Here is a 9,512-nt window from a genome sequence, read left to right on the forward strand (position 1 = left end):
TGGTTGATTGAGGTTAAGTTCTATTTTTCTTTAATATAGGCATTTATAAGAAATAGGTCAAGTAAATTTAATTATTTTTGCAAATCAAGAAAGGGTATGGTCACTTAGGAAGCCTGACTGGCATTATCTACTCAGGGATTCCTCAGAAGATTAGAGGATACAATCAAATGCTATGTTTATAAGCTACTTGGATTTCTTTTATTTTCTGCCCTTTAGCGTGGTTATGGTACGCATTTGAAGTACAATTGAGTTTATCTATCTCAGATTGCTTTCGGTTTTAGGTTTTTAAAAATCCCTTCTCATCTTCATCAATATACATTTTATAATGTGTAGAGCACTAACATGCTTCCAAAAGTCAAACTATACACAAAAGCATAATCCAAGAATCATCACTCTCTTCATTAAACCTGGCACCTTACTTACCCTCAACTTTATAGGTAACCAGCTTCACTGCTTCCTACCTTATCTGTGTATGTTTCTTTTTGTAAAGATAGATAGACACATGTATGTGTTACTATTTTTCATCTCTTTCCAGTGCAGATGGTAGCACACTATAAATGCTCTTCTGCACACCACCTTGGTGACTCAACATTATCTCCTGGAATTCACTCCATATCAGTTGGTAGACATCTTTCTCATTCTTTTTCCAAAAGCATAGTGCTTAATTCTATGTATGTGACATATTTTATTCAATCTCCTATGCTTGAGCATTTAGACAGTTTCCAATATTTTGAAATTGCAAATAGCAATGCCCAGAATGATCTGGTGCATATGTAATATTTTCATATTTTTAGAGATGTATCTTCAGGGTAAATTACCAGAAGTGAGATTCCTGGTCTAAAAGGTAAATTCATACTCAGGATTACATTTGATCTTTTCTTTTTCGCTTATTTTCATCTCAGTATCTAAGCCTTTCATGGTTTACTTTGGCAATCTCATTTTCACTTGTCTGTCTTTTAATATGTACTTCCACCAGCCTAGTTCAGGACCATTCTCCCCAGATTGCATTAGCCTATGGGTTCTCCCTTTCATATCACATTGTGATTTTCTGGAAGTGGCTTGGAGTAGAAGGGGAAGAGGAGGTAAATGGAGTGTGGAATAAGGCTGAAGGGCAGAATGAGGTAGAGCTGTTGACTGAAGAGTTCCAGAAGCTGACTCTGTTGGGGACCCAGAAAGGTGAGGCTCAGTGTGCCAAGTGCAATGAGGTCCAGCACCCCTACAAAGGATGCAGGCTGGTGTATGAGTCTGGTAAATCATCCTGGAGAGAGTCTGCTATCTTAGGCACTATAAAAAATGAGAGCTAAAATAATCTAGTGTAAAGCAGAAGACCAGTCCTAGAGACTGAGTTAACTGGCAACCAAGAAAGAGAAGCAGTATGACACAGCATGAGCACAGGAGTCTGGCACTTTTGCCTGGGCTTCCATATGCCATGTCTTGGAGGCTCAGTTGTGAATTCTACTTGATGAGTGAGACAGGAAGTCTCTGAGCTGTTGTAAACTTCCCACATCAGCCAGGAATGGTTCCGATGTGTGGATGAGAGTGAGCCTGCCTGTGGAATTGCAGAATTCAGAGGCAGAGCCTGTTCCTTCCCATGTTTTCTGGCAAAAAAAAAAAAAAAACCACATAAAACCCCCCAAAACCAGCTTCTGCATCCTCAGCCCTAACCAAGTTACTCTCTGCTCCCAAACTGTAAAAAGGTCCCGGTCTTCCCACAAATAAAATCCAAAATCTGGCTAGGAGCAGTGGCTCACGCCTGTAATCCTAGCATTCTGGGAGACTGAGGTGGGAGGATCATGTGAGCTCAGGAATTTGAGACCAGTCTGACCAAGAGTGAAACCCCATCTCTACAAAAAATAGAAAAATTAGCTGGGTGCGGCGGTGCATACCTATAGTCCCAGCCACTTAGGTGGCTGAGGCAGAAGGATCACTGAAGCCCAGGAATTTGAGGTTGCAGAAAGCTATGATAACATCACTGCACTCTAGCCTGGGTGACAGAGTGAAACTCTGTTTCAAAAAAAAACTAAAATCCTTCATGATATTCTTGATGGTCTCCTGTTTGCCTTTAACCTGCCTTTAAGCATGAATTACAGCATTGGGTTTCAAATAACAAGAAAATGAAGTTTAATAAAAGTAAAATTCATGTAAGTATTCTCAAGATAGAAAAATAAACTCAAATTCTGCAAAGTCACCATTTATATGGTGACACTTTTTTTCAAACTTAAGCCAAACTCTTCACTGTTCTTTAATTTTTCAGTCTTATTCCTTATCCCAGGCTTTTTCCTTGACATCAAAAATCTCCTTTTCATCTCCACTTGTTGGAATCCTATTCATATATCAGATACCAACTCAAGAATTTACTTCTTCACTCTACCTTTCCTCCTTCTCAAAGCCAGACTGAGGTTTATAATTTCTATATAGTGTTTGCCACAGATCTGTTAAAAATATCTTTGTGTCATGTGTCTTAGGTTATATATAATATATATGGTAATAAGTGTGTGTGTGTGTGTGTGTGTGTGTGTGTGTGTAAAACCAAAGGACACATGACACAAAGGCATTTGCAACAGATTTGTGGGAAATGCTATATAAAACTTATTGATTGATTATCTCTTTCTTCTTGGTCTATGATTTACTTAATTTTAATCATCTCATTATTTCTTATAACACCTAGTACTTTGCCAATAACATACTAGGTAACAAGATAGTTTAATAACTGAATCTGTGGGTAGTTCAGAGGCAGAATGAATAAATGTGAAAATAAAAAAGAAAGGTGATAATTAGAGAACAAAAATTGGATGAACCAATAGCACGAATTATAGCGTTAGATTTCAAATAACAAGAAAATGAAGTTTAATAAAAGTAAAATTCACGTAAGTATTTTCAAGGTAGAAAAATAAACTCAAATTTTGCAAAGTCACCATTTATATGTAACTGTGAGAAAAACTCTTATAGATAATAACAAATTGCAAGTGATCTGGGTAATAGAAGCATGTAGAAGGTAAGAAAACAAAGATGTTGTCAGAGTCCATAAATACAAGGTGAATATGGAGAAATATTTGGAAATATGACTTTCATATTCAATATCTTAATGGGAGAAGAGAAAGAACCCTAAATTCTCTGAAAGCCCACTATGTACTAAGCACAGCAGTGTTTCTAGAAAGATACGTAGGTGATAAATTTATCACTTGGTCATCACAGCAGTTCTATGACGTAGAGATTATTTGTGGATATGGAATCTGAAAATTAGAGGTGAAATTAATGACCTCAAAAATGCACAGCTAGTAAGGATTAAAAACCTGGATTCAACCACACATCTACTGTAGTCAGAAATCTATGCTCTTTCCAGTATGCCACATATAGAATTGCCAATATCTAGTAGTACAAGCCAAGTATCAACAGCATCTTTGGTTTCCTCTCTTCCTTCAACCATCACACCCAGTCAGTCACCAGATGTTGTCTACCCCTTCTCCTGAAAATATCCCCAAATGTATTTGCTTCTTTCTAAACTCACTGCCATCATCTATCTCCAGCCTCTATCTTGTTTCCTGCAGACAAATGTAACAGCCTCTTAACTCATTTCCTCATGTCCACTTTTGCTTCGCTTCAGTTCATTCTCTACACGACAGCCAAAGTAACCTGGTAAAAAGGTACACCTGATCATGGGACCCCCTTATGAGAACACGTCTATGTCTTCCAATTATTCTTGGACTAACGTTGGAAATCTTTAACATGACCTATAAGATGCCCATAAACTACACCATTAGTTGCTTTATTCATTTTATGCCACTTTTTGTGTTATTTTGTGTACTTCAACCCAGTTTGATTTTTGTCCCTCTTATATCCCCTTTTATCACAGAGCTTGTGCTATGGTCTCTTGCTGGAAGTGAGCCCATTCACCATCTCCCCACTCTTAGCCATGTTTTTGGCTTTCACTTCCTCAGGCACAAAAGAGGTCTTTGACCTCTAGCTGTCAGTTAAATCCCCTTGCTATGTGCTTCTGCAACACTTTGCACTTCTCTGTTTATTTTATCACATTGGTTTTCACTTACATAAAACTCTGAGAAGAAGATTATGGCCTACTTCATTCCCTGTGGGATTTTCAGAATCTGGGGTGGTTTCTGGTAAGTGATAAAGTTTCAATTGATATATGTTGATTGCTGTCATGATCAGTTAAAACTTGAAAAATATACATTAAAAAGGAAATTCCTAAAGTGGCCCTTCTACCTCTCAAGATCATTTGAATGCAATATTACTTTCAGTGAAATCACTCTGGGGGGGATGTAGTAAAATCTGCAGACTTGAGTGAGTATTTGACTTGTGGTAGACCAGATGACTCCGGTGCCTCAGCTGCCTTGAAAATTTGGTGAGGTTTCATGAATCTAGGCCTAAGAAAACCCACTCTGATTCCACTGTTTTAAGAACACCTATATCAGTATCAGTTAATGCTGAGGATGTGAAATTATCTAGGGCATATGAGTTTTTCATTTATGCATTTGATAATGAATTATTTCCACAAATATTTATTATATAAGTAATATGTTCAAACATTGTGCAAAGCATTGAATAAATACTGGTGAGGAAGATAAGCAAGGTTATCCCCATCACAAAGCCTAGAATTTTCTGCTTTAGTTCACTTCAGACCCAGGTGTAATCAGAATATATTCATTCATGCATTGGGTGGATGGACATGAACCAAAGTAGCTCTGCACTTGGAGAGGTCAAATTTACATTCATTAAAATATTAAAAGTCAATAATAAGAGCTGTGTGTTATAAAATATGATTGCTATGCTACAATAATCTCAAGAAAGAGTAGCTTGTTTTCTATCTCATCATACCTATAAATATACATAATTAAAATATTAAATTGATTTAAATTATCTACCCTCTTGAAAGAGACAGGATAAAAATTCATTAATTATAATTTATATGCATGTAACAGTCTTTTCTTTGTTTTAATGGTTTAGGTACATGTCACTGTGGCAGATGTAAGTGTGATAATTCAGATGGAAATGGACTTGTTTATGGTAAATTTTGTGAGTGTGATGATAGAGAATGCATAGACGATGAAACAGAAGAAATATGTGGAGGTATGTATATCGACTCTGTAGAAATTCATAAAAGAATCTGCTTTTGCACCTATTTCATTGTATTTTCATCTCTGTATAAATTTCTACTCTAGGTATACTAATTCAATTTAAACTTGTGTTTTTTTGGAAAATACTTCACAGAAGGAGAGTTAGACTAGGGCATTAAGAGTAGACTAGTACTTTCTAAATGCAAACTGAATTGTCCCCAGAGGAGAGCCTTATCATTATGACAACTGACCAACTGAATAGCTCTGAAGTAGTCCTAGTGGAATGCCACATGCTCTGCTCCCCTTAGCCACTATTATTCTATGTTCTCCTTCTCCCTGAGCTGTATGTTTTAATTTCATTTTTCCCCCCTTTCTAAACCAAATACCTTTAGATAGTCTCCTGTTCTACTGGGACATTGAAGGGCAATAGGATTATTAGCCTAGGGTGTACCTCTCCCTTCCCCACCCACTCCACACTTGGATAACATTTTTTGTGACCTTTTCTATGTACCACTGTAGCTCCGTCCATTTTTCTGTTGTACCAGTTCTCAGATGTTTGCTAGTGCCAAGTTCTGCTGTAAGTGCTTTATGTTCATTATGTTAAGTTTCATAACATCACTCTAGGGTGGGAATTATTTTTATCCATGCAGACAGATGTGGAAACAGGGCCTTGGAAAAATTAGGTAACTTACCCAGGGTTGTTGCACCAATCCTGGTAGAATTTAGACTTGTGTCTGTGTGACGCCAAAGACTGTGCTCCTGCCCCCTCGCCATTCGGAACTGCGTCAGTCCCTCAGAGTTGAGAGCTCCACATGAAGAATCCTCACCACCTGAAGTTTTCTTCTCTTTTGCTTACCTAACTGCAAGCCTGTACCCAGAGTTTCAATTTGCAGCCTTGGCTAGCACTGGAAAAGGAAAGTAGAAAGCAGTGAGGATCACTTCTGTTTAGGTAAATTCTTCTCTGCTATTGTTAAACTTATATTTGACTTGTATCTGAGTGAAATCATATCCAAGTCTTGCACTTGGAAAGGGTGGTTTTAGAACAGTATTTCCCCAGAAGGATTGGGGGTAGATGAAGCCTCGAGGAATCAGAAGGCCCTGAGAAAGTGTCACTAGCATATGACAGGCTTGTCCCTTTGATTACATTTCTGTAGCTTCGACGCCTGTGGTCATCCAGATACTCTCATTTTAGGCCCACTTTGTTCTTTTTCCTTGGTCTTCTGGCTGCACAATGCACCAGCATAAAACAAACACAAAAATCTTCTATTCATTTTTCCAAGCCAGTGACCTAAGCTAGATGCTACTCAGACAATTCTCTCCTAAAGGGCTCAGTCCAAAATAATTAGATCAATTGGATAAATCCACCCACAAATATTATGTATTTGTCCTCTGGATGTTTCATTTCCAATTATTACAGATCAGGAAAGAGGAAGGGAACATTCTTTTGGGCCACTGTGTTCTGATACACACCACAAAAGCAAAGTCTATTTGCATTTATAAATATAAAAATCTAGCTTGAAACAACACAGCAGTAAATGTTTTACTCTCAACATTTCTAATTGTTATTTCCGTTTGTTTGAGGCTTAAGCAATTTCATGGTGCAAAGTCTGACCAAGGACACCAGCACTCCAGTAAACACCCTCTGGGGGTGACATTGCCTTGGATTGTAAATCTTTCCATGTGTCATTCACATGAAACCAATCTGTTGAGAGATGATTCTACAGTCCATCAGTGAAGCAATAAAAAAAAGGGATTTTCTTGCTTTATCAGTTTACACAAGGCAAAGAATTATGTTTATTGTGTGGCATGTGTATTGGCCTGAAGCATACATTCTATCTGAATTATGCATACATGTCTTGTCACAATATTTTCATTTGAGTTATATGGATATCTGTTTAATTTTTCATATCTGCATATAGGTATAGCTTTACATGATTTTTGTTTCCTTATTCACCTAGAACTCAGTGATTTCTTAGTAAAACTCTAATTCAATACTGAATTTTATAAATATTCAAAGAATCTGGGTGTGAGTAATGTAGATTTGTGGTAATTTGTTAATATCATGGTAATTCTTACATATATAGCCCCTCTGTATAAATTTCCTGAAATTACAGAGAAAATAAATTCTGCAGTCTAATAAGTTGATTGATCTTACAAAGCCTGACTCCTAGAAAAAGCAATTAGTATACAGTCTTGCTTTTTTCCAGTGCAGTCTTTGAATTCCTGAGGCTTGTGATATAGCACCAGAAAATAGTTTTGTTGCATGTACAGGTAGAGAGATCTTTTCAAGTTAATAAAAGGTAGAGATGATATATTTTGTTAGTGATAAAATCATTTGATATCCTTTGCATTTGCTTTAGTAAACATATTTAAAATTAAAATTTGTTATAAAAATGGTCATTGTATGTTAGGTTAAGAAGTTATTTTCCATGAATACCTCAAGTATAGCTCATTTAGACAGAAAACATGGTATTGTGTGCTTCCGTCTCTGTCTCTTTCTCTGTCTCTCACTATAGCACTTTTTCTCTTCATCTCTGTCTCTTTCTTTTGAATATATGTCTGCTTGATGGAAGTCTCATCTGCTGGACATGAATAGCGTAGGTGACCAAAATATTCTCTTGTATTTCCTGCTTCTTATGTGAGTTTTACAGGCCCTAGTAATGAAAATATGCTATTAAGAGAAAGAAAAATAGACTCACAGTCAGTTTGCAAGGCAATTTGGCTACAAGAGAAGAGAGATGGATGACCAAAGATTTTAGCCATAGACTTATAAAACACAAACTTCTATAACATAGGAAGAATAGACTACAAAAGCAAAACAAGAACAAGGACATACATTTGTGTTTAGGTGACACAACTACGAAGAAAAGAGAGCACAAGAAGTGAATTTGGGATAAATGCAATCTTTGGGGAAGTTGTAGAAAAATTGCTAGACGTGGATGAGGAAAGCAATGATGTGACAATGGGCAGGTCACAGGTTATAGAGAGGTGGGAGCCAAAAGGAGCATCTGAACACACAATGATGGGTGCCCTTACAGGTAGGATGGGAATTTGATTGTGAGACCAAGGGTCCTTGCCATTTTATTGATCTAAAGGATGACTAAACACTGACGAGGCTAAAAACCTCTTTTCAAGATGGTGGAACATAACAACTTGTGGGACACAGTTGAATGAAAAGATGAATGTTTCCTCTGCTTTAAAAAAATTTTTGGTCATTAATAATGTGTATCTAAGTAAATATGCACCATTGGTTTCTCAGTAGTTGATTTCAAATGAAATATTTGAAAGGCAAATTTAAGAAATGTCCTTGGAGTGAATACTTAGATACATTTGAGTTTGATGTCTGCATTTGAGATGGAAAAGTAATAGACCTTAACAACTTTCCATATCATGTCTTTTAAAAATACTTTTATTTCAATCAGCTCCCTGTCTAGGCAAAGTTAAAGGACGCTTTGGCTTGCTTTATTTGTACAATTATGCAGCTATAGGTGCAAGTATGATATTTTGGGGGGAAACTGTATAATTTGATTGTTTTAAGCAAAGAATGTGAAGCTGCTGTATTATTTCAGAAGGCAAAAATGATCACAAAGAGGTAGAAAGTTAATTCTGCTTTTAAAAGTTGCTTTTTTCCTCACTGTATAAAATTCATTTTGGGTAAAGGCCATGGGAAGTGTTACTGTGGAAACTGTTACTGCGAGGCTGGTTGGCATGGAGATAAATGCGAATTCCAGTGCGATATCACCCCCTGGGAAAGCAAGCGAGGATGCGCATCTCCAGATGGCAAAATCTGCAGTAACAGAGGTGTGTCGTTCATACATGCTACTACATAGTTGGGAGGAAAACAAAACTCTTAATTGTTAACACTCTTGTTCTCTGTGTTTCCTTTAGTGTGGGAGGAAGTCATCTTTTATAATCATTTACTTTGATGTAAATCAACATTTACTATACTAACAATCTCCTCTGTCTTTTTTTTTTATTGAGTAGAAGACAGAAAGATAAGGAAGTTGCTGTCATTCTTTAAGCTTCGCTAAGCAAATAGTTAACATAGGGGCTGTAATTTCTTTGGCGGCCATCCACAAATAGCACAGTGCAGCTAAAAGGCAGTTCTTGTAGATACTTCTGTTAAATGTCTCTTGACTAACAGAACCATCTACAGCATGAGCATCTAATTATCCAGAGAGCATTCAGAAAACCCTCTTGTCTTAATTATGAGTAAATTGAAGGCTTGGTTGAAATGCAGAATTGATATAGACTAATTTAACTTTTATATGTAATAATAAAAATATGATATTGAACATGATATATATAGAAACTATGTATCAAGTAGCCATATGAAATTTAGAATGGCCTTAAACAGGAATTTAAAAAATATATTAATATTACTAAAATATAAAGTTAATTAAGTGACTATTGATATCAAACCAAATAGTTTTAACACTA

General features: G+C 36.5%; 1 protein-coding gene across 1 annotated transcript in view; it reads left to right on the forward strand.

Moving 5' to 3' along the window:
• Positions 1-9,512, forward strand: part of ITGBL1 (integrin, beta-like 1 (with EGF-like repeat domains)) — a 241,404-nt gene that overhangs the window by 106,975 nt on the left and 124,917 nt on the right. Inside the window, exons 3-4 of the mRNA XM_012644458.1 lie at positions 4,963-5,085; positions 8,733-8,873. Coding sequence (XP_012499912.1) covers positions 4,963-5,085; positions 8,733-8,873 — 264 coding nt within the window. The remainder of the gene's footprint in view (positions 1-4,962; positions 5,086-8,732; positions 8,874-9,512) is intronic.

This window comes from Propithecus coquereli, unplaced genomic scaffold (assembly GCF_000956105.1).
Source record: "Propithecus coquereli isolate 6110/MARCELLA unplaced genomic scaffold, Pcoq_1.0 Scaffold212, whole genome shotgun sequence".
Taxonomy (NCBI): Eukaryota; Metazoa; Chordata; class Mammalia; order Primates; family Indriidae; genus Propithecus; species Propithecus coquereli.